Source organism: Barbus barbus (assembly GCF_936440315.1).
Source record: "Barbus barbus genome assembly, chromosome: 2".
NCBI classification, from domain to species: domain Eukaryota; kingdom Metazoa; phylum Chordata; class Actinopteri; order Cypriniformes; family Cyprinidae; genus Barbus; species Barbus barbus.
Window position 1 is genome coordinate 36575632 of NC_136730.1, and position 25047 is coordinate 36600678.

The window sequence follows — 25047 nt, forward strand, 5'->3', positions numbered from 1 at the left end:
CAAGCAAAAATTATTTGTTCAACCCAAGCTAAGGAATAATGATAATGTACATTTGATCAGATATAACTGCAGTACAAGACTACAAAATGCATCACGTGAATGCTTGGCCAAAGAGATGCGTCCCCAATCCAGATCCAAACAGAGAGAATGCGTCCGATCCCCGAACGCCACCAGGAAGTCTACTCCGGAGCCCAGGAGCCAAACGTGAAAAATCTCCACCTCCCCCAGTGGACTCTGCCATCCTAGGCACCACCAAGTCCAAGAGCCCTGCGACCCTAGGGAGCAGGCTGGACCCCATCGTGGTAGAAGACGAGCTAGGTAAAATAATTTACGACTGATGCTGCGTTTCTGTCGTAAAGAAATGGACAAATGTTAGAGATTAGGTGGACATTTGTATGGATGTTTTAGCCGAACGAGGATAAGATCGCACGGTGGCATATAGACCAGTGGTTCCCAACTCATCCCGGGGACTTATTTGGCAACACTGGTGGTTGCGCCGCTAGCGGAGGCTGCCTCGCGCTAGCATCTGGAAACAGAAGCTAGAGGCCCGGCTGCATGAGATGCTGCGGCCGGTAGAAACGCGGTGAAGGCTGAGCCGAAGCAGGAAGCAAGTGAGGCTTTGCTGCGGTGAGAACTGGGGCGGGGCTCAGGCTCGTTAAAGGCCTGCGGCAGAGACCCGACGCTTGCGGAGAGCTGGGTCTTTAGCGGGACGATGGTGGTGTCTGCGAGGCGATTTCGGGCTTTCCTCGATCTATTGGCGGCTGGAGTGAATTTAGGAGTGAGGTTTGCGGGGTGATGGAAGATTGTGTAAATCTGCTTGTTTACCTTCCGCGAGGACGGTGTGTCGGAATTAATCAGTGTTTGCCTCAGGCTTGAATACGATCTACATTCCGATCTGAGGTATAAAGCCAGGTTCGGACGGTAATTGTTTCTCATATGGACGTCTGTAAAGATTACTTTACATATCACCTCTCAGTGATAAAACTCATGGATTCGACGGCAATTTATTCACAGTGGAGGAGTGATTTCAGTGATCCTGCGAATGCGCTGCTCACGTGGCCAGTCACATGATTGTGTGCTGTAAATAGAAAGAATTTATTTTTATTATTATGTAAAATATATTCTTATTATTCCAAGCATATTTTATAATGTATAATCCTATTTATTATTTGATTATTTAATCTCCTGTTTAGAATAGGGATACGTCCTATGGTTGTATATAATTATACGCGATATATATCCGTTTATGATACACATTTTAAAATTGTATTGCATACTTGCCACTGCCATAATAAAGACCCACTTCGAATGTTTACGTGCTTTTCTTCTCTTTCTGCGTTCACTCACTGTGGTGGAGCAGTTATGAAGTATTATTCTTTTGAATACTTTCCAGCATTTCAGAATAAATATTTATGCAAATTACACCAAAGTACAACAGACGTACGGTGTTCGGGAGTGTTCAAAAAGGGGTTAAACGCTGAATTTGAATCGATTTCTTCTCGTAAACTCAGAGATGTGGATTCGGAAGGCAATTAAATTACCACACAACCTTGGTGTTTGTCAAAAAGCGTAGATAATTCGGCCGGGGATTTTTACGGAGGTGGTGAGAGAAAAACACAGGCGTCTTGGATTCGGACGGCAATTAAATCACCAACTACCCCCTGTATGTGGTGAAAATCACTTACGTCCCCCTGAGAAACAATTACCGTCAGAATCGGGCTTAAGACGCCGGTGGAGGAGAGCGTGTAGCTGGTTGAGCAAAGAGCAGCGGCCGTGTCTGGTGGAGAAAGACCGATCCTGGGGCCGGCGGATTGGCCGGAGGATCCGAAAAGATTCCCAGCATAGGTCTCGTGGTTTGGACGGGAGAAGCTGAGTCTGTGATGTAATAGCAAAAGGTGTGGACCGAATGCTGATAGACCGTCAAATGAGTGGACGTATGTCAGCTGTATTTATGTCCGTGACTTGATTGCGTACCACTTGTGTTTATTTAGGCTAAGTATCTGACGTGCTCCTCACGAACTTTGTTAATAAAACATCATTTTATTTATATGGCACATATAAAACAGCCACCAGCTGACCAAAGTGCTGCACAGAGATTCAAAAATCATAAAAGAATATAAAGATCATCACAACTACACAATTGAACAGGGTATTGCCCTATAAAATAAGTAAATATATATTAAAAACAAAAGAGAGACAAAATATAAACCCGTAAAAACTAAGCAAAAACAAAACAGATATGTTTTTAGGAGAGATTTGAAAGTGGACAGAGAAGGTGCGAGTCAGATCTCTAAAGGGAGACTATTCCATAACTGCGGCCCAACCACTGAGAAAACTCGATCCCCTCTACGTTTGAGTCTGGATTGTGGGACTAGATGATGGTTCTGATCACTGGATCTTAGGGTGCTTTCACATCTGTAGTTCGGTTTATTTGGTCCGGACCAAAGGCAAAAAATTATACATTGTAGCTATTTTTAGACGTTTTGGTTCCTTTTCACACCACACTGTTTGCTCCGGTCCGAACCAGCTGAAACGAACCAAAATTCAGTCACGTGACAACATCCGCTTCACTTGTTGGCTAGATGTGTCTTTGAACGCATTCCCTAAACTGCTTTTCGATTGGTCAGAAAGAGCGTGCGGGAAAATTCCAGCGGTGCTCCCGGAAGTAAACAAACATTCTTAAAAAAAAAAACTTGTCCCTTTTAGACTTGCACTCTATTTGTTTGCTGTTTGGTTTCTTTAAAAAGATAAGGAAAAGAAAAAAAGAAAAAAAAAAAAAACGAACACTAGCTTTTCTAATCTTTTTGTATTCTATCTGTTTTCTTTTTATTTATTATACAATTAACAAAAGCAAAAAAAAAAAAAGGCCTCTAACACTAGCTTGCTCTATTCTTTTTCTATTCTGTTTTCTTTTTTATTATATAATTTAAAAAACCTTGATATGTGTACAGACTTATTACACTTGCATATCATTGCTTTTTTGTTGATTTTGCTTGCTTCCATTGCCCTCATTTGTAAGTCGCTTTGAATAAAAGTGTCTGCTAAATGACTAAATGTAAATGTAAATGACTTCTACTTACCATCTTAATTCCAGTAATTAATTTAAATTAGTAAATTAATTAAAACAGTAAGGGTGTCCTAACTTTGTCACACACGCATTTTCCATTTTGGCTTTATTTTTTTTAATAAATAATGACATGATATGTCATGTCTTGTTGTTCATCTGAGGTTTTATTTTCCAAATTTTAATCCCTGCTAAGGATCAGATAATATTTATAATGGCCTAATATAAAACTATGGCATTCAATAGGGTGTCCTAACTTTTTCATATGACTTTATATCATTCTTAATTACACATTCTAATTTGATGTTCATTTTATTTTGTAGCATTGCAATTTACAAAATGTTTTATTAATTTTGTTTTGAATAATAAGTCAAACTGCATTTAGTAAGAAAAGTGTCAAGTGTTTGTGTTGCTTTTTTTCCCTGATTGTTTAGATAAATGACTAAGTGATGTAGCACCAAATTATGGAATGTGTATGGAATGTGTTGCCATTTATAGCATCTGATATAATTTTCTGTACATCCAGACACCAGCTCCTTCCTTATCTACAATGAGGACCACAACAAATGTGTGAATGCTGTGAGTGCTTCTGTAGTACAGACAGCACCATGCGATGTATCTTCTGAGGCTCAGCGTTTTCGATGGATTTCTTCTTCACGAATTATCAGCCTCTCTTTTAAACTCTGCTTGGGGGCCCAGAACATCAAAGATTGGGTCAAAATTATCCTTCTGCCCTGCAATGAACTCAGTCCTCTACAAACTTGGGAATGTAAGAATGAGACCTTGTTTGGCTTAAAGGGACAGCCACTTCACCTGAATTATGGAAATCGAAATGAGCCAAATATGATGTTGTATAAGGGAACAGGTCTTTGGAGTCACTGGCAGATTTATGGGACCAAAGAAGATTTGTGTTCTCATGGATATCAAGGTATAAACAAAAGTCCATATAATAGATAGGAAATCTGAAAAACTATTAAGACCTTATCATAATTAAATTTAGAAGATATGTTTAATTCATATTTAATATTTCTCTTATGAATTTCCACATATGATGTTAGCATAAGTTAAGGGGGACCTATTGTGCATTTGTTTTTAAATGGTCATGACATGAGAAACCACATTTTCCTTGATCTTTTGATACAGAGGGGGTATTTGTATGCATAATACATCCTGCAAGTTTCATAACTTAAAATGTCCTCATCAGCAAAAAAAAAAAAAAAAAAGCATTCATGTAATAACCCTCAGAAAACGGCTCATTTTAGATCCAATAGAGACAGAGCGCATTTAGGCCACGTCCACACCGGGTGGGGTGGTGCAATCCAATGCTCTCCGTTGCAAAGAACGCAGTTCTGTTTTTTGTTTGGTTTTTTTAGCTTGTTTGCTGTACACCTTGTCACATAGCAGCTTTTAGGCATTGTTCTGTTTTTTGTTATAAGTCAGAAGTGACAAGAAGGCAGCTTCCCGCAATACAAAGTCAATGGAGAGCGTTGGATTGTCCTTATTAACTTTATTATTTATAATTATTATTATAAGTAAACCTCAAGTAACATTAAAATAATAGTAATAAAAAAGTCATGTCATGATACCTTTAATTTAATTAATTTAGTTTGTTTTGTTTTCATAACTCCCAGTCCATCACTGCATAACTTGCATAAAATAACTCCCAATCCATCGCTGAAAAATGATTACAGTTACATAAATTCTTCAAATAACCATCCAGAAATGTCCCGATGCATGTTATTTCTGCCATAGTCACTCCTTATTCAGGTCTGACTCCAGTTCATACATGCATACATTACAACAGCAGCAATATTGGTTGTCCTGTTTTGTTGTTTGCCAAAGTATCTGAGGCATGAGCTAGAAATACCTCTTCTAGAAAATGTGGTGGGGAGTATTAATTTTTTCTTCATTTGCATTTAAAGCTAAAAACAAAAAGAATATTTCTGTTTCCACCCAAAATGGGGCATTTACAGCATAGCATTATAAACAATTTGTGGGTGAATGACCTTAGCTCAAAGTATTGCATTAATTTAAGTTGTTAAGATCAAATATTTATTTAATTCCCTCACTATTGTCTAATGTAATTGTTTGATGTTCTGTAGCGTTATATACAATAGGTGGAAATTCATTTGGAAAACCATGCCAGTTCCCGTTTAAATTTGATGACAAGTGGTATGCCGAATGCATTGTGGAGGGCAGGGCAGATGGTCAGCTATGGTGTTCCACAGAGACAGACTACGACACAGATAAAAAGTGGGGATTCTGCCCAAATAAAAGTAAGACAACACACCACACAAAAATCTATTTTTAACTTTATTTTATAAAACTTTTAAAAATCTTTATAAAACTAACTTTATTTTTAACTATTTATTATTTATCAACCACTACTGGCACTGTGTACATCATTGTGCACAGGATTGCACTGCATTCAGAATATTTTATTTTATATTTTTATCTGATAAAAATGTAGTTGACATGTTATGAAGCTATATTTGTAAATCAAAATGGTAACACTTTATATGAATTCTGTATTGATAATGCATTATTAGGCATTAGTATTAGGTATTACATTATAATGCATTGATATTCAATATATATCTCAACATTAAAAAGGCCTCCATGAAAAAGACGTGATCTGGATAGAACAGCTGTTGTTACAAAGTACATACAAATTGTTTGCAGCAAAGTAAACATTAAAAATATTAATAATCTAGATTTAGTGAATTGAACACACAAGGAACATTTAATAGTATATTTACTTAAATGTATTAAGAACACGAAAACCTACAAAAAGTTGTAGTTGTTGCAACAATGAAGTGACTGAAAAAAATATAATGCACAGAACAAATGTCAGATCTATTAGATCTATTTTTAAATATAATATCAGATTTTTTAATCCCTTCTGTTACTGTGGTTATCACTGCCAGTCATCCCGCATTTAATGTCAATCCAGAAACTTTGCAATGTGTTGCTAGTAGCATTGAAAATATGACTCATTTACTAGACAAAGCAGTGAGTGGTGCTATCCTTGCAGTAAAACTATTACCTATGACCTCCCCTTATAGATTCCATGAAAAAGGTGGAAGGAAGAGAAATTTAGAGAAATGCTATTTGTTGCAGAGATAGTGACATTATTTAATTTTCTTGACTTTTTTTCTTTCTTTTTTTTTTTTTTCCTGGCCATGAGTAACAAAATGCAAGCAGGTCAATTGAAAGCTGGCCTACTGACGGACACATACTATGGCACACAGATATTTCCATTTAATCTCACTGTTTGTAATATTACAGTTACAATCAAATCAGCAGATTGTGGTTAATTTAAACATTTGGTGATTACTTTCTGGTAATAATTAAACATTTAATAAGTAATAATTAAACAAGTCTAAATTATTTGGTTTCCATAGTGTTTGATAACATTGTTAAATAATGTGTGAAGTGTTCATTCTTATTAATTTAGGAACTAACTTCTACCACTCTGTATAACCTACTGTGTGCAATAGTCGGCTCAGGTTGGGACAGTGATCCAGTGACTGCTGTGTTATATCAAAGGAACATGCAGTCTGCACTAACTTGGCATCAGGCACGAAAAAGCTGCCAACAACAAGATGCTGATCTTCTCAGCATTTCAGAGCTGCATGAGCAGACTTATATATCAGGTAGACTCAAGTACTTCACCTTCACAAAGAACACAAAGAAAAATATAGTGCATGCTCTAATGTTTTTACAGTGACAGATTTCACAATCATTCTGAAAAGAGTATGTATTTTTACCAATAATGTGATATAAATAAAATAGCATTTCAGTATATCAGACACTTTATACTTCAGGATTGACAAATACCTTTGGCTCCACACTATGGATTGGGCTTAACAGTCTTGACTTTGAGAGTGGCTGGCAGTGGAGTAATGGAAACCCATTCAGATATCTAAACTGGGCTCCTGGTAAATACAATCCATGTACATACAACTGTATACAACTTTATACATGCTCAAATATAAAAGAATTCCAGGTTTACAAACGGGGAAAAAAAAAAAAAAAAGTTTGATCCCCTGCTGATTTTGTATGTTTGCCCACTGACAAAAAAATTATCAGTCTATAATTTTAATGGTAGGTTTATTTTAACAGTGAGAGACTGAATAACAACAAAACATCCAGAAAAATGCATTTAAAAAAAGTTATAAATTGATTTGCATTTTAATGAGTGAAATAAGTATTTGATCCCCTATCAATCAGCAAGATTTCTGGCTCCCAGGTGTCTTTTATACAGGTAATGAGCTGAGATTAGGAGCACTCTCTTAAAGGGAGTGCTCATAATCTCAGTTTGTTAACTGAATAAAAGACATCTGTCCACAGAAGCAATCAATCAATCAGATCCCAAACTCTCCACCATGGCCAAGACCAAAGAGCTGTCCAAGGATGTCAGGGACAAGATTGTAGACCTACACAAGGTTGGAATGAGCTACAAGACCATCACCAAGCAGCTTAGTGAGAAGGTGACAACAGTTGGTGCAATTATTCGCAAATGGAAGAAACACAAAATAACTGTCAATCTCCCTCTGCCTGGGGCTCCATGCAAGATCTCACCTCGTGGCGTTTCAATGATCATGAGAACGGTGAGGAATCAGCTCAGAACTACACGGGAGGATCTTGTCAATGATCCCAAGGCAGCACTGGTAACGCACTATGCCGTGAAGGACTGAAATCCTGCAGCACCTGCCTAGCCAGTCTCCAGACTTTAATCCCATAGAAAATCTGTGGAGGGAGCTGAAGTTTCGAGTTGCCAAACGTCAGCCTCGAAACATTAATGACTTGGAGAGGATCAAAATCGCTACTGAGATATGTGCAATCCTGGTGTCCAGCTACAAGACACGTCTGACCTCTGTGATTGCCAACAAGGGTTTTGCCTCCAAGTACTAAGTCATGTTTTGCGAAGTGGTCCAATACTTATTTCACTCAAATCAACTGATTACCAAATCAATTTAGAACTTTTTTGAAATGCGTTTTTCTGGATTTTTTGTTGTTATTCTGTCTCTCACTGTTAAAATAAACCTTCCATTAAAATTATAGACTGATCATTTCTTTGTCAGTGGGCAAACGTACAAAATCAGCAGGGGATCAAATATTTTTTTCCCCCACTATAGTTGTGGAATTGATTGAATGCATGCTCTAACTTTCAGGTCACCCTTCCCTGGAACCAGGCCTGAACTGTGCAGCATTAAATGCTGGTAAAGCATCAAAGTGGGAGAGTATAGCCTGCAGTAAGAAATTAGGTTACATCTGTCGCAAAGGCAATTCTACAGATAACACACCTCCACCAGGTAGGCTGCCCACACACTACAATGATCCTAGTATGAAATGTTTGTGTTATCTTAAAAAAAAAAAAAAAAGGCATGTAGGAAGTCAGGTAGTTCCCCTCACATTTTCTTTTTTTATACAGGTGTCCTATGAATAGTTCATTGATTACCACATAAACCATAGACATGTTCCATCTATGTTTGACATCCAGAAAGTGTGCTTGTGTTTTCTTTACAATAAATGGCTTTTAATAAAATATAATTTTATGTGTGGCTCAAGCAACCAAATATGTTTTGGAGACACTATGCATCACCACACACTATACTAAAGGTATACATTGTACATCATGTGCCGGTTTTTACAAGGATATGTTTCTTTTTCTCTTGCAGGTAAAGATCAGCCTAACTTCTGTCCTGCTGCATGGGTTCCATATGCTGGTCATTGCTATTATCTGCAGCGGACCAAGATTATGTGGAGTGATGCATTAGCAGCATGTCACAAGGAAGGAGCAGACTTGGCCAGTATACACAACATAGAGGAGCACAGTTTCATTATATCACAGAGTGGGTACTGTAAGTATCATCGTCCATTATACACAAACACATGTTAGGTTTATATGTTTCCATATTCTATCCTTTCACCGTAACCCTACCTCTAAACATAAACCTCACAGGAAAAACAAAAACAAACAAACCATTAATACCACCAATCTGATTGCTTGTTCTGCAGTGCCTACTGATGAACTCTGGATTGGACTTAATGATCAGAAGATTCAGAACCTGTTTGAGTGGTCAGACAGAACACATGTCACCTTCACCAAGTGGCTTGCTGGAGAACCTTCACACATCATAAATCGCATGGAGGATTGTGTTCTCATCAAAGGAAAGGTTGGTCCCCCCCCAAGGTCAAAACCCATATCAAGTATAAATTAAATAAGTTTTAAATAAATTAAAAATAGCAGGCATAAATTTAACAAACCACTCATGAAGTTTACAGATAAACATAGATAACAACATGAGAACAAAATGCTCACAATAGGTGTACTACCAACCTGACTTCAAACAAACCAAACAGAAAATGCCATCAACAGGTATACATTTCAGACTGCAGTGGTGATAGTGTAGAAGAGAGATGGCAGAAGCAGGCATAGAGTCCCCTGTTCTCTTTCTGGGTCTACCTACAGGTTATGGTAGGCCTGCTTGATTATGACAAAAATCATAATCACGATTATTTTGGTCAATATTTTAATCACGATGATTTAACATGATTATTAGTGGGCCATATAACCATTTTTTATGCAAGTCTAAAGTATTCAGTTAACAGCCTATAGCAATTGAATAATCAAATGTAAAATAAAACAGCATAAGAACAGCATACAGCTTCACTGTAAGAATTAAACTTCCTTTGTTTCTTATTAAAGCTACAAAAGACCTTCTGTGAAGAGCAGTGAGTGATTTTGTCTTTGTCTTTTCTTGTTTGATTAATATTAAGCCCACAGTCGGCAGCAGGAATATAGCCCGCTGTCACTTTAAGAGCCGCACAGATCCAGTTTACTGTTACACATGTATTTTAATTCTCATCTGTTTACATTCATTTATTATATAACCGACAAGGGTTTACGTGAATAATCACTAAGCGCCACATTTTGACACATTTTTGTGTGTATTTGACCATTTAGGTGCTAAAAGATGACTTTATTTGTCAGTGTCCTGTTCCGAGCGCAAGAGGAACAGCGCAAGTTCTCTTTCATGCTTTTAAAACCATGAATAAATCTAAATAAACTTTAATAACTCAAGCACGTCCCATTTTGCAAAAGTCACGTTGCATGATTTGTCTGATTTACACGTGGAAATGGGCTTTTATGGAGGAGAGAAAGCTCACTGCTGGAAAGGGGGTGAATGGGGTGCAATAATCGCTTTAACTTGATTATTATATTGTCATAATCGTTGGAGGGTGAAATTGAAATTGAAACTGAATTTCGATTAATTGCACAGCCCTATGGAACATGATGAATAGGGTGATCGCGTTGGAAGTCCAAAATCAAAGAAGGATCTAGCATATTTTGCTGATATCCACAAATACTCCTCTGGGATATATCCTCCCTACAAGGAAGAATATCCTTATCCCTCTATGTCTAAAATTGATAATACTTAAATTAAAATGGTAACATTTCCTGACAATAATGTGCTACACACACAATGTAGATATCTTTGGAAAGAAGACACTCTACGCTTTACTATCCCTCATCCAGAGTTGATGATGCTCAAATAAATAAAAAGTTATAGACACTGAAGTGCCTTCAAAAATGTTTTACCACACTTAATGTTTTTTTATTTTATTTTTTTATTTCATAAACAAATACATGAAATCAGTCCTGGAGCAATCCAGAAAAGTAATGGGTTGAAAGTCACATGCATAAGGAGTTTATATTTCAAATTTGAAGAAGATACCATTAAAAATGAGATTCCTGCATTCATTTTTCTGAGAATATTTCTAGTCCCCCCACCCCCTGTTTGAGGAAACATAACCACAAAATGTATTGCAGAATTATACAAACTTTTTTAGTCATTATACATATTCCTGCATAGTTTTTCAATTATAAAAAATAGACAGAATTGTAGACATCATATAAGTGATTTATTTGCGCACTAAAAAATATAATAAGAATAATTTGAGTAATTAAAAAAAAAAAAAAATAATAATAATTTGCTTTGTATGTAGTACATACTCAAGTACATACTTTGACTGCCAGACATACACTGATATCGCTAGACATTCACACTGGCTGTGTTCGTAATACATAGAATAGAAAGCAGTGAATCACAAAAAAATGACTTTAGGTGGGTTTTCACAGAGTGGGTCACATTTGTCCTGTCAACGTGAAAATTGCTGCCCATGGTCTTGTTCCAAAGTGCCACAAGTGTTTATAAGGACATTTGCATATCTAAAAAAAACATGGGCGCCATTGGCCGATGAATTTTGAGCACCTGTTAGACAAAGTTAACGGAGGCCAATCAGAACAAAACTCAATGGGACTGTTCAACTAACAGCCCTAAAGGTCTGAGAGAAATCTGAAAGAAATCGGCCACTAGGGAGTGATATCGCATTTTTCAAGGCAGTAAACGATTGTACATTGATTGTACTGAGATGTAAAAAACCTAGTCCTAGGTTTTTCGTTCAATCTGGGAAAAAAAAACACTGTAGTACAATTGTCTGGACTCTCTATCTAAATAGTTATTAAGAAAATGTTGAAATGTACCCTTTGGGAAGCTATAATGTGGTCGTTTAGAAAAGGGGCCTGTCCAAATTTTTCCATAATCCTATAAAGCTTAAAGGAAAACTCAAAACTTCATGGAACCTGGTGAGCACATAATGGCAGGTGATTTGGTAACACTTTATAATAACTTTCATTAAATACATTTATTAGTAAACATTAACAAGCACATTATTTCACATTATCTAGATATGTGAATATATATGAACTAATGATCTGTTAAGCATTACATAATTTTTGTTTATTAACATCACCTAATAATTAACATTTCATGTAAATTTAAATGCTTACAAATGTCATTAAAGTTGTAATTCATATGATCATGCTCATCTTAAAAATCTGCAAATGATTTTAACGTTATACAATGATTAAAAGCTTTTGTTAATGCACAACACCTTTGCTGCTGTTGAGGTGTGATACAGGTAAGGTTAGGAACAGGTTTGGTGGTATGGGTAGGTTTAAAGGTTGGGTAAGAAGTCAACAAGTGTACAGGGGTCACTTTGATTACTATAAGAGAACACGATTCAATCTGTTTGTAATGCATTGTTTTGATAAATGATAAATTAAAACTATGTTCTTGAAAATTTGTTTTTCCCCCTCCTGTTGGTGCATTCAAATTCAAATTCAAATTCAAATTTTATTTGTCACATACATATACATACATAGTATGACATGTAGTGAAATGTATTGTACGACTGTCCAACAAATTGTCCAACAAAATTAAGAAAAACCTCAAGTTTACAAAATACAAATAGAAAAAGTACAGTAAACATATATACAGAAATAAACTAGCAATAAAATAAAATACAAATAGATATGAGAATAAAAATAGATATGAAGAATAAAATAGAATATGATTCTATAAAAAGTAAAGTGTATGTCAGTGATAAAGTGTCCGTGTGCTGTGCAGTGCAGTAAAGTGTATAAGTGAGTAAAAGGAATACTAAAGACAAAGACAAATGGTATGTAAGTCCCACTCATTTATCCTTACGTAACCTTCTACAAATTAGTGCAGATTGTATTTGAAAATGTGCAAAGTGGAAGTGTGGGGTGATGTGATTAGAGTGGAGAGAGGTTAAGACTCCGAATGGCCTGCGGGAAGAAGCTCCTCCTCATTCTCTCTGTGTTCGCCTTCATGGAGCGGAAGCGCCTCCCTGAACGCAGCAGAGAAAAGAGTCCATTGTTGGGATGGCTGAGGTCCTTCACTATCTTCCTGGCCCTGGTCAGGCACCGCTTGCTGTAGATGTCCTGCAGGTCAGGGAGCTCGGTGTGAATGGTACGTTCCACTGAACGCACCACCCTCTGGAGGGCTCGTCTGTCCTGCATAGTGCAGTTCCCGAACCAGGAAGTGATGCTGCCCGTCAGGACGCTCTCGATGGTGCAGGTGTAAAAAGTCTTAAGCACCCGAGAGGGAAGTCTAAAGTCCCTTAAGCGTCTCAGATGGTACAGAGGCTGCCTGGCCTTCTTTACCAGGGTGCTGGTATGACAGGACCAAGTCAAGTCCTGCGTGATGTGAACACCCAGGTATCTGAAGCTGTCCACTCTCTCCACTGGAGTCCCGCTGATCGTGATCGGCTGGTATGACCGCTCCTGCTTCGTACTGAAGTCCACTATCAGCTCCTTAGTTTTGCTGATGTTCAGGTGTAGACTATTCACCTGGCACCAACTCTCCAGGTTCTTAATCTCCTGTATGTAGGCCGTCTCGTCGTTGTCTGAGATCAGGCCCAACACAACAGTGTCATCAGCAAACTTGATGATGGTGGTGGAGTTGGAAGTTGCCACACAGTCATAAGTGTACAGTGAGTACAGCAGGGGGCTCAGAACACAACCTTGAGGGGCTCCAGTGCTTAGCGTGATGGAGGATGAGGTGTGTTTACCCATCCGTACGGCTTGCTGTCTGTCCTTCAGGAAGCTGGAGATCCATTGGCACAAGTATGTGCTGAGACCAAGGACCTCCAACTTGGAGGTGAATGTGGAGGGAATTATGGTGTTAACTGTAGTCCACAAACAGCATTTTTACATAATTCCCTTTTCTGCAGTCCAGGTGACTTGTTGTGGTGTGGAGGAGGTGTGAGATGGCATCCTCCGTGGAGCGGTTATGCCTGTATGCAAACTGTAGTGGATCCAGTGTGTCTGTGTGCATGACTCAAGGAATATTCTGTTTAATCGTCAGCAGAGACCAGGACACCTAGATGAGCCCCAGAGACATATCCCCAGTAAAGACCTCGACTAAAAATACAATAAAACTAAGAATATAACAAAATAACCTAATATAATAAAATACCTAACTAAATACTATTATTGATAGAAATTGCAACAGTATAAAAATAGAAGCATAGAGTTTTGGTTCCTTGCCGCTGTCGCCTCTGGCTTGCTCAGTTGGGGATGCTTAGTATCTGTGCACTCAAATCGACAATAATCGCTAGAAATTATTTAAACTAAACTGAGCTAGACAATGACATCTCTGAATTCAATAATGAAATGCCTTTAACTGAAAATAGAGTGTTTAATCTTACCATTATTCATTACTGACACTCTATCCTCCAATTTGATACTGTTAAGTGCTTTGACACAATCTGTATTGTTAAAAGCGCTATATAAATAAAGGTGACTTTAATGATACACAGTAGTAAAATATTATAAGTGTTGAGGTGATAAAAACATATTTTGCGCCCAAATTACAATGTGTGATTTACCAAACATTTAACTAAACTTAACTAACCACCCTTTACAAAAACGTTGTTAAAGTAGCTAAAGTCAAGTGGCAATAAAGATACAAAAAAAAATTGTAAATGTTTATAAACATTTACAAATGATGTATAGTCTCCACTTTAAATTGGGTACTGCAAAAACATTAACAAATGATTAACAACACTGTGATTATGAGTTAATTAATACGTTAACATGAATATTTTGTGAAGTGGTTAAAAATCTCTAATTAAGCTATATTTTCACAACATTTGTAAATGTAGAAATGAGTATTAGCTAATAAGTGAACTGAAGTTTAATAACATTTGTAAGCATTCAAAAGAACATTAACAAATCGTGGCCTAATGGTTAGAGAGTTGGACTCGTAATTCAAGGGTTGCGGGTTCGAGTCTAGGGCCGGCAGGGATTGTAGGTGGGGGGAGTGAATGTCCAGCGCTCTCTCTCCACACTCAATACCACGATTGAGGTGCCCTTGAGCAAAGCACCGAACCCCCAACTGCTCCCCGGGCGCCGCAGCATAAATGGCTGCCCACTGCTCCGGGTGTGTGTTCACGGTGTGTGTGTGTGTTCACTGCTGTGTGTGTGCACGTTGGATGGGTTAAATGCAGAGCACGAATTCCGAGTATGGGTCACCATACTTGGCTGTATGTCACTTCACTTCACTTCACTTCAAATAAGATTGTAAATATTGTATAATTTCTGATAAAATCATATGTAGATATTTAAAACACATTGAAAGTTTAATGGCATTTGTAAACATTAACTAATGATCTGTTAAGCAATATATAATGTTTGCTAATGATTTATTAATGAAGCTTGTAATCATTGTAAACCATCTGTCAAAATCATTTGAAGATTAAAAAAAAATGCATGATCATATAAATTAAAATTTTAAAGAAATTTGTAAGCATTTCAATTTAGATTAAATAACGATCTGTTAATCATTTGGTAATGTTTAATAAGTTCATTAGTTAACATTAACAAGCACATTATCTCATAATTCTAGATATGTGAATATATATGAAGTAATGATTAGTTAAACATTAAATAATGTTTGTTATTGATTTATTAATGAAAGTTATTATAAAGTATTACCCATTTTTATTATAATTAAAGAGCTGGTTGATTGTGATTTCTCTTTTTAATGTTAGTGTGTAATGTTGCTGTTAGAGCATAAACAATATCTGCAAAGTTACGAAAATGAAAGTTCAATGCAAATGGAGATATGGTCTTTTAAAATTATGGCAGTTTAATGCCTTAAAAATAGCTCATAGGGACTACAACGAGTTACTTCCCGGGTTTGTGACATCACTAACCGCGCCCCGGGAACATGCAACAAAGGGGGCGAGGCCATGTTGTGCTGCTTTAGAGAAGAGGAAGAGTTGTTGCCATGCTGTCAAAACAAGGCATGCATGAAAAAATCTATTCATTTATGAATCGTGATTTTGTCTTCTAATGATTCTAATGGATAGCTTTCAAAATCAATGTTCTAAAGCGACGGTTCTTAATCCTGTTCCTCACGTCCCCCTGCTTTTCATCTCTCTCTCTCTCTCTCTCTCTCTCTCTCTCTCTCTCCTGATCATCAGCTCCAATAAACTGTGTTCCAATTATACACTTTATGTGTTTCAACGGCAACAACAAACAAACTTTACTTTTGTGGCCCTTACTTAACTTCCGTTAGACATCCAAATAGAATCAATAACAACAGCTAAATCCCTCTAGAGTAGATTATTTTTTGATAAGCAAAATATGTTTGCTGCGTAAATCAGACAGACTTATAGACCCTTTTTATGTTAGTAAACAGTGACGTTTTTCTGTGGGCAGAGCTTAGGTGGAGGCAGAAAGATTCCCCTTGACCGCTTCACTAACGCTAGCTATGAAGTTTGTTTAGCTTGTTTTTTTAACAATGATTGGATAAAATCTGATTTTACCTGCCTATGTAAGGTCACTCTGTAACGGAGCCGACGAGACGTGAGGCGTGTGGATCCATATGCAAGCTATTATTAATAGAGATGGTCAAAACACAGTCAGGGTCAAACAAATGGCAAACAGGTACAGTATATAGAGTATATGGGACGCCTAACTTTCCTTCACTATATTACAATTAAATCCTAATGTAATCATGACAAACTATATATCATTGGAAAGGTATAAGTCTCGTAAATAGATATGTTACCATTATTTTGTTGTTACAAATTATGTAGGACAGTAATAGATTAATTTATGACAAGAGTGCACCAAGAGTCTATGATAAATCTACATCATAACAGGAGTTCTGACCTTTGTCACAAAAGTCATAAAAGTCTTTACTTCCTTGCCTTTTTTCCTATCACGTTTTAGCAATCATCATATGTTATATACCATTTGAAAGCTTAATCTCAAAATTCATCCCATGTAAATCATTTTGAAATCGGCTTTAATTTTATAGCATTTAAATTTAATATGGCTTTAATTTTATAGTAGACAGCTTTGTATGCATTCGAATCGCTCTTGCGGTACTTTGTCATACACTGATTGTTCTGTGCAGCGCTGCTTCAAATCGAACAGGTCGATAATGCAGGGCTCTCAAGTTATAGCAAAAGTTTGGAGTGAGATTACATCTGTTAGGGGAGGGGCCACTCTTTTTTGCTAGCAGTTCAATTTTACCTTTTGTTCATAATTGACCAGCACAAGTAGAAATTATATCAACTGGTAAATCTGATAAAAGACAGACAATTTCCTCCAAATAAAATGAATAGATTTATGCATTTCAAAAATACAAATGTATCAAAAATAAAAATTAATTTTGCCGTAAACGAGTCAACTGAACAGCAGTACTCATTGTACATACTGTACACATACAGTAGCATTGCAGAAATTGCTCTGTGGATGTATGTCAAGCTTTGTGTGTGATAGAGAGAGAACACATTTCTGTCAACAGATAGATATGGGACACAGAGGTAACTGCAAACAACAGTAGGTTTATTGATCTGTGGCAGTGGAGTGAAGCAAGGTGGAGAGTCCAGGTGAGTGCGCATGGAATGGCAATGTTCAATAGAATCTTATCTGAGCGTAAGAAGTCCTTTTTCCTTTTCCAGGGGATCCAATGGGAACAATAGAGCGTGGAGACGGTGGAGCACAGAAACGATGGAGACCAATGGAGAACGGAGATCAGAACAACTAGGAGGTAGGCGAGTCAGGCAAGTAACACATACAATGTTTGAGACCAGACAGTGATGCCTTGGGAGGAGTGCATTGATATAGTGTTCTTAATGAGTGGAAACATGTGGCGGTGCTCAGTAAATCAGGTGATTGTGATCTGGTAAGTGTCGTTGGTGTTGACTGTGATTCCCTGACAGTACCCCCTCCTCCAGGGGCGGCTCCTGACGCCCCACGACGGCGATGGGGCCAGCCAAGGCCTCTGGGTGCAGGCCGGTCTGGGTGGTTCTGATAGAACTCGGCCAGAATGCAGGGATCCAGAACATCATCCCAGACATTTCCTCCAGCCTGTAATCCTCCAAGTTGAAAAGATATTCCAGGTGGCCGGCCCGTCGGCGGGAGTCCAGGATGTCCCGTACTCAGTAGATGGAGGGTTGTGCTTGGACTTCGGGAGGAGGAGGTGTTGCCGGTTCCTCGGAGCCTGGGACAGAGTGAGAGAAGGGCTTGAGGAGTGAAACGTGGAATGCAGAGTGAATACGATACCGTGCTGGAGGAGGAAGGTGACCTCATTCATCTGCCTGTCGATGGTGAAAGGACGCGTGTAGTGGGGACTCAGCTTACGGCAGGGCAGGCGGAGACGCAGATCCTGGGTCGAGAGCCAGACTTGATCTCCTGGGCAATAGATGGGGGCGTGAGACCGGCGGGCATCTGCGAAGCTCTTGTGTCTCTCCACTGCCTGCTGGAGGTGGATATTGGCGGAGTACCAAAATCTCTCGCTCGCCCAGAACCAGTGGTCCACAGCTTGAACGTCGGAGGGCTCTTCTGTCCAGGAGAACGGAGGGGATTGGTAGCCGAGTAGTCGGCCCAGGGAAGGAAACGGTTCCAGCTATGCTGGTTGTCATGGCAGTAGGCCCGGAGATACCTCCCAATTTCCTGTATTTTCCACTCAGTCTGGCCGTTGGTCTCGGGGTGGTGTCCAGAGGACAGGCTTACAGAGATGCCTAGGAGCTTAAGGAAGGCCTTCCATACAATCCAATACAATCCATACTTCCGCTGGAGTTCCTTAACTGACTGCAGTTGGGGCCAGTCACAGACAGCCTGGACCTTCTCCTGGTCCATTTGGATGCCATCAGCGCTGAGGATATACCCAAGGAACTGCACCGTGGGGTGGTGGAACTCACACTTCTCGAGCTTCAGGTAGAGGCGATGTTTCCTGAGTTGTTCCAGGACCTGCGTGACATGGTGGCGATGTTTGGCCAGGTTCCAAGAGTAAATTAGGATGTCATCTATGTAGACTATGACGAATTGATGAAGGAACTCCCGGAACACCTCATTCATGAACCCCTGGATGACTGACGGTGAGTTCGAAAGGCCATAGTCAGATGGGATGGTGTGTTGCTCGAGGGGTTCGGAGCTCTCCACATGGGTGGAGTTAACCAGGAGAATGGAAGGACAAACAGAGGGTACTGGGACGTTGGAGAGACAATTCTGGAAACAGGATTCATTCCATTGGAGGATCTTGCTGGACTCCCATCTGACTGCGGGGGAATGTTGTGCGAGCCATGGGCCTTCCCAGGATGAGATCGATGGTGGGTCCCTCCAGTACATAGCAGGAAGGGCCATGGGACAGGCTGAGGCAGATGGAGGATTAAGGATTAAGATAGAGTGGCTTGAAGAGCGCTGACGAACTCCTCGAGAGGATCCGCCGCCTCAGAGTCAAAACGCAGTGGCAAAAGCAAACAGAGAAGAGCAAAAGTAGAAGAGAGAAAGAGAGAGTTTGATGGTGTCCAGTGATGGTGCCCATCTGGTGTCTTGACCAATTATTTAGGCTATTATCTTAGCTAGGGGTGTTCCTTCCATCATAAATCAGCATGTTATCAGTCACATGGTCCGAATTCTACTCTCTTGCAAAGTATACTTTTGGATGTGATTTCTATAACCAGAATATGATGCATTTGACAAAGAATCAATTGGAAGAAACGTTTCAAGCTAGAATTGTCAAACTCATGCATACCAAACACAAATAACCCTTAAAGTCATTCAATAGTTATTAAAAAGAGATGCATAATATGTGCTTAAAACATGATAGTCTAATGTGTGGGTTACATAATTAAATATGGGGTTGTGCATAGAAATGTCATTTTAGGATTATTTTAGGTGCATATGAAAAAGAAAGTCTCTGTGTAGTTCTATGGAGAACAAAAGACATGTTCTTTGGACAAAGGAATTTCCGTCTGCTCTGTCTTCTATGTGTGGGGGAAAAGTCAGTCGAAGGAAGCTCGTAATTTCTATCGTGGAAGACATGTGACGGCCATCTCTTTGACCATCAGTCTTGGTTACTTGCCCCAAATTTGACAGTCTCCTTCCTGAATTGGAATTATCACTAAGTGTTCTTTTGTCTTAATGTTGCAAGCTGCTTTGTGAAAGGATCTTGGTTAGGCTTTCGTCAGACAGGCTGGAGCTAGGAATCTGATTTATGACGTCCTGTTACAGTTTTTAGGCCCCTCTGGAATTCCGCTCCTCATGTTTCAGTGTTCTGATCTAATCTTAATTGTGTCTGATTCAGTCTCTGATATCCTACAATATATACACATACACTGCGGTTGAAAAGTTTGGGATCAGTAATATTTGTTTTTAAAGAAGTTTCTTCTGCTCATAAAGGTTGTATCTAGCCGCAGCCTTGACTTCGCCGCCAACGGCATTTCTGAGCTGAGGACAAGGGTGGAGCTTTGGATAACTCTGGGTTATTTGGGGTGGGGCAGACGGTCCGAGCTGTTGGTGCGGTATGTGGAGGTTCTCGGCGTGGGGTGAGCTGGAAAGACGCGGCGTTTTCCAGCGGGGCCTGGATGACGAGACTTGGGAGATTCCCAAATTTTTCCACCTCAAAGTCGGAACTATTAAGGAAAAGGATGAGATTAATTTGCTCGATCAGGGGAAAATCGCTGATGGGAAGATCGCAGCGTATCTTCTCATCATCCAACCCCAGATGGAAGCACACACCTACAGCAGCGTCGTGCCAGCTCACCCGGTTGGAGAGCTTGAGAAAACTCTCCAACCGGGTGAAAAATGTGGAACTCTCCAGAAGCTGTGCGCTTATTCCTAATATTCATCTCGCCCATCACAAATATATACGACCACATCATATGTATGACCATGTGCATCTCAACAAGCAAGGAGTGAATGTCTTCGCCAGAGTGATGAAAAGCACAGCCCTTGGAAATGCACCGGGAAACAGCAGAAACTCCAACAACAAAAGAAGCTCTCAGCCAACAAGAAGCCCTCATTCTCCAACAGAGCCCAGAGCAGCCACCCGACCACCATCACAACATAAGAGCTATGCAGCGGCAGTTCAACGACCACAAAACCCTGCAGCTGCTGAACTCAACCAGATAAGACGTCTGCTGAACACCGTCTGCATGATATAACTCACACATATTTACATATACACGCACACACTTTACAGACAAACCTATTCATGAAGTCTTTTAAAGGTGCCATAGAATGAAAAACTGTCTTTACCCTGGCATATTTAAATAATAACAGTTCTGTACATGGAAATGACATACAGTGAGCCTCAAACACCATAGTTTCCTCCTTCATATGTAAATCTCGTGATTAAAAAAGACCACTGAAAAACAGGCGAATCAGAACATAACACCGACTGTGATGCAACAGTCGGGATCACTACGCCCCCAACATTTGCATAAACCCGCCCTTGTTCTAAGCCGGCTGAACCATCAGAAGCTTTGCAGGTATTGTAAATAAACAAGCGCGGACAACAGCGAAAATAACAAAATAAATTATGTTCCAGGCCGTGCAGGGGGTGTGAAGTGCAGGGATGGGTTGGTGTCTGTATTCAGAAAGGCACAGAAAGCAAATAACGCGAGCCACTAAAGGGACATGGTTAGCTCCTTGCTAGAGGTAGCCTGTTACAGTACATACGATTTCACTCTCAGTAAGGAGAGATGAGGATGATGGCGAATGACTTACAGATCCTGAGCACCACTGACAAGCATCTGATCTTGTGAAATGTGTGGTAAGTACTGTTGCTCCATAATGTAAACAGTTTGTGTGATCGCGTCTCTTGAAAGTGAAACTATAACGCGATCGATGGATCGTTCAAAAGCAGTTACTCAGCAGTGTAACAGATATGGACATTTGTATCTTTCATGAAACGTGGAGTCGCCGTAATGAGGCTTTACATTGTCCAATAGGATACAAAAAAAAAGTATTGTTCCTTCATTAAAAAAATTCTAAAATTAAATATGGCCGTGAAATATGGAATACGTATTTGGTACAAAGACAATTTGAAGCACTTAATAAAAATTGTTAAAATTGAAAATTCATCTATTTGGATTGAAGTGAAATCAGTCATATCACAGCATAATCTTTACCTCTGTGCACTCTATATTCCACCTCATGACTCTCCCTATTACAAAGAGCAAAGCTTTCTAAAGTTACAGACTGACATCTTTCACTTTCAGTCAAGAGGACATATTCTCATATGCGGAGACTTAAATGCCTGGACCGGAATAGAAATTGATTATGTAAATATTGTAGATATTAATCACATATCCAACGACACCACGGTTCATTCTTCATTAATTATCACACCAAGAAACAGCTATGATAGTTTAGTCAACACCAATGGAAAACAAGTGTTAAAACTTTGTAACAGTTTAGGGCTACACATCATTAATGGCAGAACCAGAGGAGATAGTTTAGGTAGATTCACCTATTGCTCCAGATTAGGAGCCAGTGTAGTCGATTACTCAATTACAGATATTGATCCAAACTTTATTAATGCCTTTATAGTTAGAACTCAACTCCCGATTTCTGACCACTGCCAAACAGTCCTTTACCTGAAACAGTCATATGACAGGGTCAGCACTCCTCCACTCAAACATGGAAACTGTTCCCTTTAAAACCAAAACTCAGTTGGAACCAATCTAAAGCTGAAAAATTAAAAGAAAACATGAGCAGCTCTGTTATAATAAAAACACTGGATGACTTTGTCCACAGATTTCACTCCAGATACTAATGGAATAAACTCAGCAACATCTAATCTTAATTATATATTTCAAACTTTGGCCACTATATCTAACATTAAACAACCAAACAAACATAGAATAAAAAAACAAAAAGAAAAGAATATGTGGTTTGATAATGAATGCAACTGTCTCAGAAAAGACCTTCGACGACTTGCTAACAAAAAGCATAAAGAACCGGCCAATCAGACGCTACGGCTCCAACTGTTTGAAAAATTATAAAAAGCTAATTTGCAACAAAAGAGATCAATATTATGAAGCTAAAATTGATGAAATCGATGAATCAATAGACCAAAACAATTTCTGGAATCTTTTCAAAAAATTTGAAAGCCCCAAATCAAACACATTACTCCAGTGTGGCACAATCTGAAGGTCTTACTTTAAAACTCTTTACCAAAAACTTGAACCAGACTTCAACCAGCCCCAAACAAAAACAAAGAGAAAACTAGAAGATTTAAAGAAAACAATAAAAAAATACCAAAACCCATTGGACATGATTATAACAACATCAGAAATAACAGAGCACATTAAAAATCTAAAATTAAAGAAGGCATGCGGACAAGACAACATCAGTAATGAAATGCTCAAACTCAGCAGCCCTTACATAATTCAAGCTCTGGCAAAATTATTCAATCTGATCTTATCCTCTGGTGACTTCCCTGAGACCTGGTCTGAAGGACTGATCACTCCTTTAAATAAAAAAGGAGATAAATTCAATCCCAGTAATTACCGTGGTATTTGTGTGGGCAGTAACCTAGCAAAGCTTTTATGCAATATAATAAACAACCGCATAGTGACATTCCTTACAAGACGCAGCATCCTAAATAAATCACACATTGGATTTTTACCAAAACAACGTACATCCGACCACATCTATGCTCTCCACACTCTAATTAACAAAAATCTAAAGGGCAAACAAAGAAAAATATTTACATGTTTTGTTGATTTAAAAAAGCTTTTGACTCTATTTGGCATGATGATTTACTATACAAATTATTACAAATTGGCATTGGTGGAAAAACATCTGATGTTATACAATCCATGTATAAAAACAGTAAATGTGCTGTCAAAATTGGGAATCTCAGAAGTGCGTTCTTCCAGCAGGGTCGTGGAGTGAGGCAGGGATGCAGTCTGAGCCCAACCCTGTTTAACATCTACATTAACGAGCTGGCAGAAGCTCTGGACCGCTCCGGCAGCATCCCGGGCCTCGCTCTGCACATCTCTGAAGTCAAATGCCTGCTGTGTGCGGACGACCTGGTTCTGCTGTCCCCACAGCCGAGGGTCTCAGCACAGCCTGGCCCTGCTGGAACAGTACTGTGAGGAATGGGCTCTGACGGTCAACCTGGACAAAACCAGAGTCATGGTGTTCCAGAAGAAGGCCAGGTCTCAGGGAAGCAGATACCAGTTCAGTTACGGAGGAGAAGTCCTCGAGCACAGCACCAGCCACACTTACCTGGGCATCCAGATCTCTGCATCAGGGGGCTTCAGTCTGGCTGTCTTGAATGAGAAGGCCCGGAGGGCATTTTATGCCATCAAGTCACGGTTTAGCCAATTAAAATGTCCAATTAAAACATAGATTAAATTATATCATGCAATCATTAAACAAATTGTACTGTACAGGAGTGACATTTGGGGACCAATAACAAATTTAAAAAATTGGGATAAAACTTCAATAGAAAAACTACAACTAGAAATTATCAAAAAGATTTTAGGGGTCCACATAGGTACGTCCAATGATGCCTGCAGAACTGAATTAGGCTTATACCCACTGAAGATTGAGATCCAGAAGAGATGTGTTCGGTTCTGGCATCACCTCTGTTCACATCAATCTGCTCCTGATTCAATCCGATATAAAGCCCTCCTCGCCAATGAAACCTCAGCAGAATCTCATCCTCTAAATACACTCGCTCTTCAGCTAGTCCATAAAACCCAGCTCCTCACGGACTACAGCTACAATCCCAAAATCATTGACAAGAATCTAAAAGACACTCATGATGAATCTCTAAAAATACACTTTGACCTTCAAAATAAACTCCAATGCTACTCAACCCTAAACAGAATCACTAAATTTGCCAATTATTTATTGATTAAACCATTTAAAGAAAGACAAATCCTCTCCAAATACAGATTAAGTAACCATGATTTAGAAAAGCAAAGAGAGAGGAAGACACAGACAAACATGAACAGAGCGAGAGCAGAGGATCTGTAGACACTGTGATCTACAGCAAAATAGAGGACGAGAAACACTTTCTGCTGATTTGTCTTAAATATCACAATGTGAGGAAAACATTTCTCCCCAGATTTGAAGCCTTGATCCCATTATTTACTGAACTTAGTGATACTGAGAAAATTACTTTCTTACTTGGAGAAGATGATAACACAGCTGCAATAGCTGCTAAATATGTATTAACCGTTCACAATGTTAGATGTTACACATGATTAACTTGAAACTGACTTACTTTATCTTTTAATTTATTTAGATGGATTTTATTTATTATTATTGATGTTGTTATTTATGT

The 25047-nt window shown here is 38.9% G+C and overlaps 1 protein-coding gene across 1 annotated transcript in view; it reads left to right on the forward strand.

Moving 5' to 3' along the window:
- The window catches only part of mrc1a (mannose receptor, C type 1a), a 116535-nt gene that overhangs the window by 15477 nt on the left and 76011 nt on the right, over positions 1–25047 (forward strand). Inside the window, exons 2-8 of the mRNA XM_079441669.1 lie at positions 3591–3992; positions 5167–5340; positions 6565–6720; positions 6892–7005; positions 8242–8382; positions 8749–8931; positions 9089–9246. Of these exons, the coding sequence (XP_079297795.1) occupies positions 3591–3992; positions 5167–5340; positions 6565–6720; positions 6892–7005; positions 8242–8382; positions 8749–8931; positions 9089–9246 (1328 nt within the window). The remainder of the gene's footprint in view (positions 1–3590; positions 3993–5166; positions 5341–6564; positions 6721–6891; positions 7006–8241; positions 8383–8748; positions 8932–9088; positions 9247–25047) is intronic.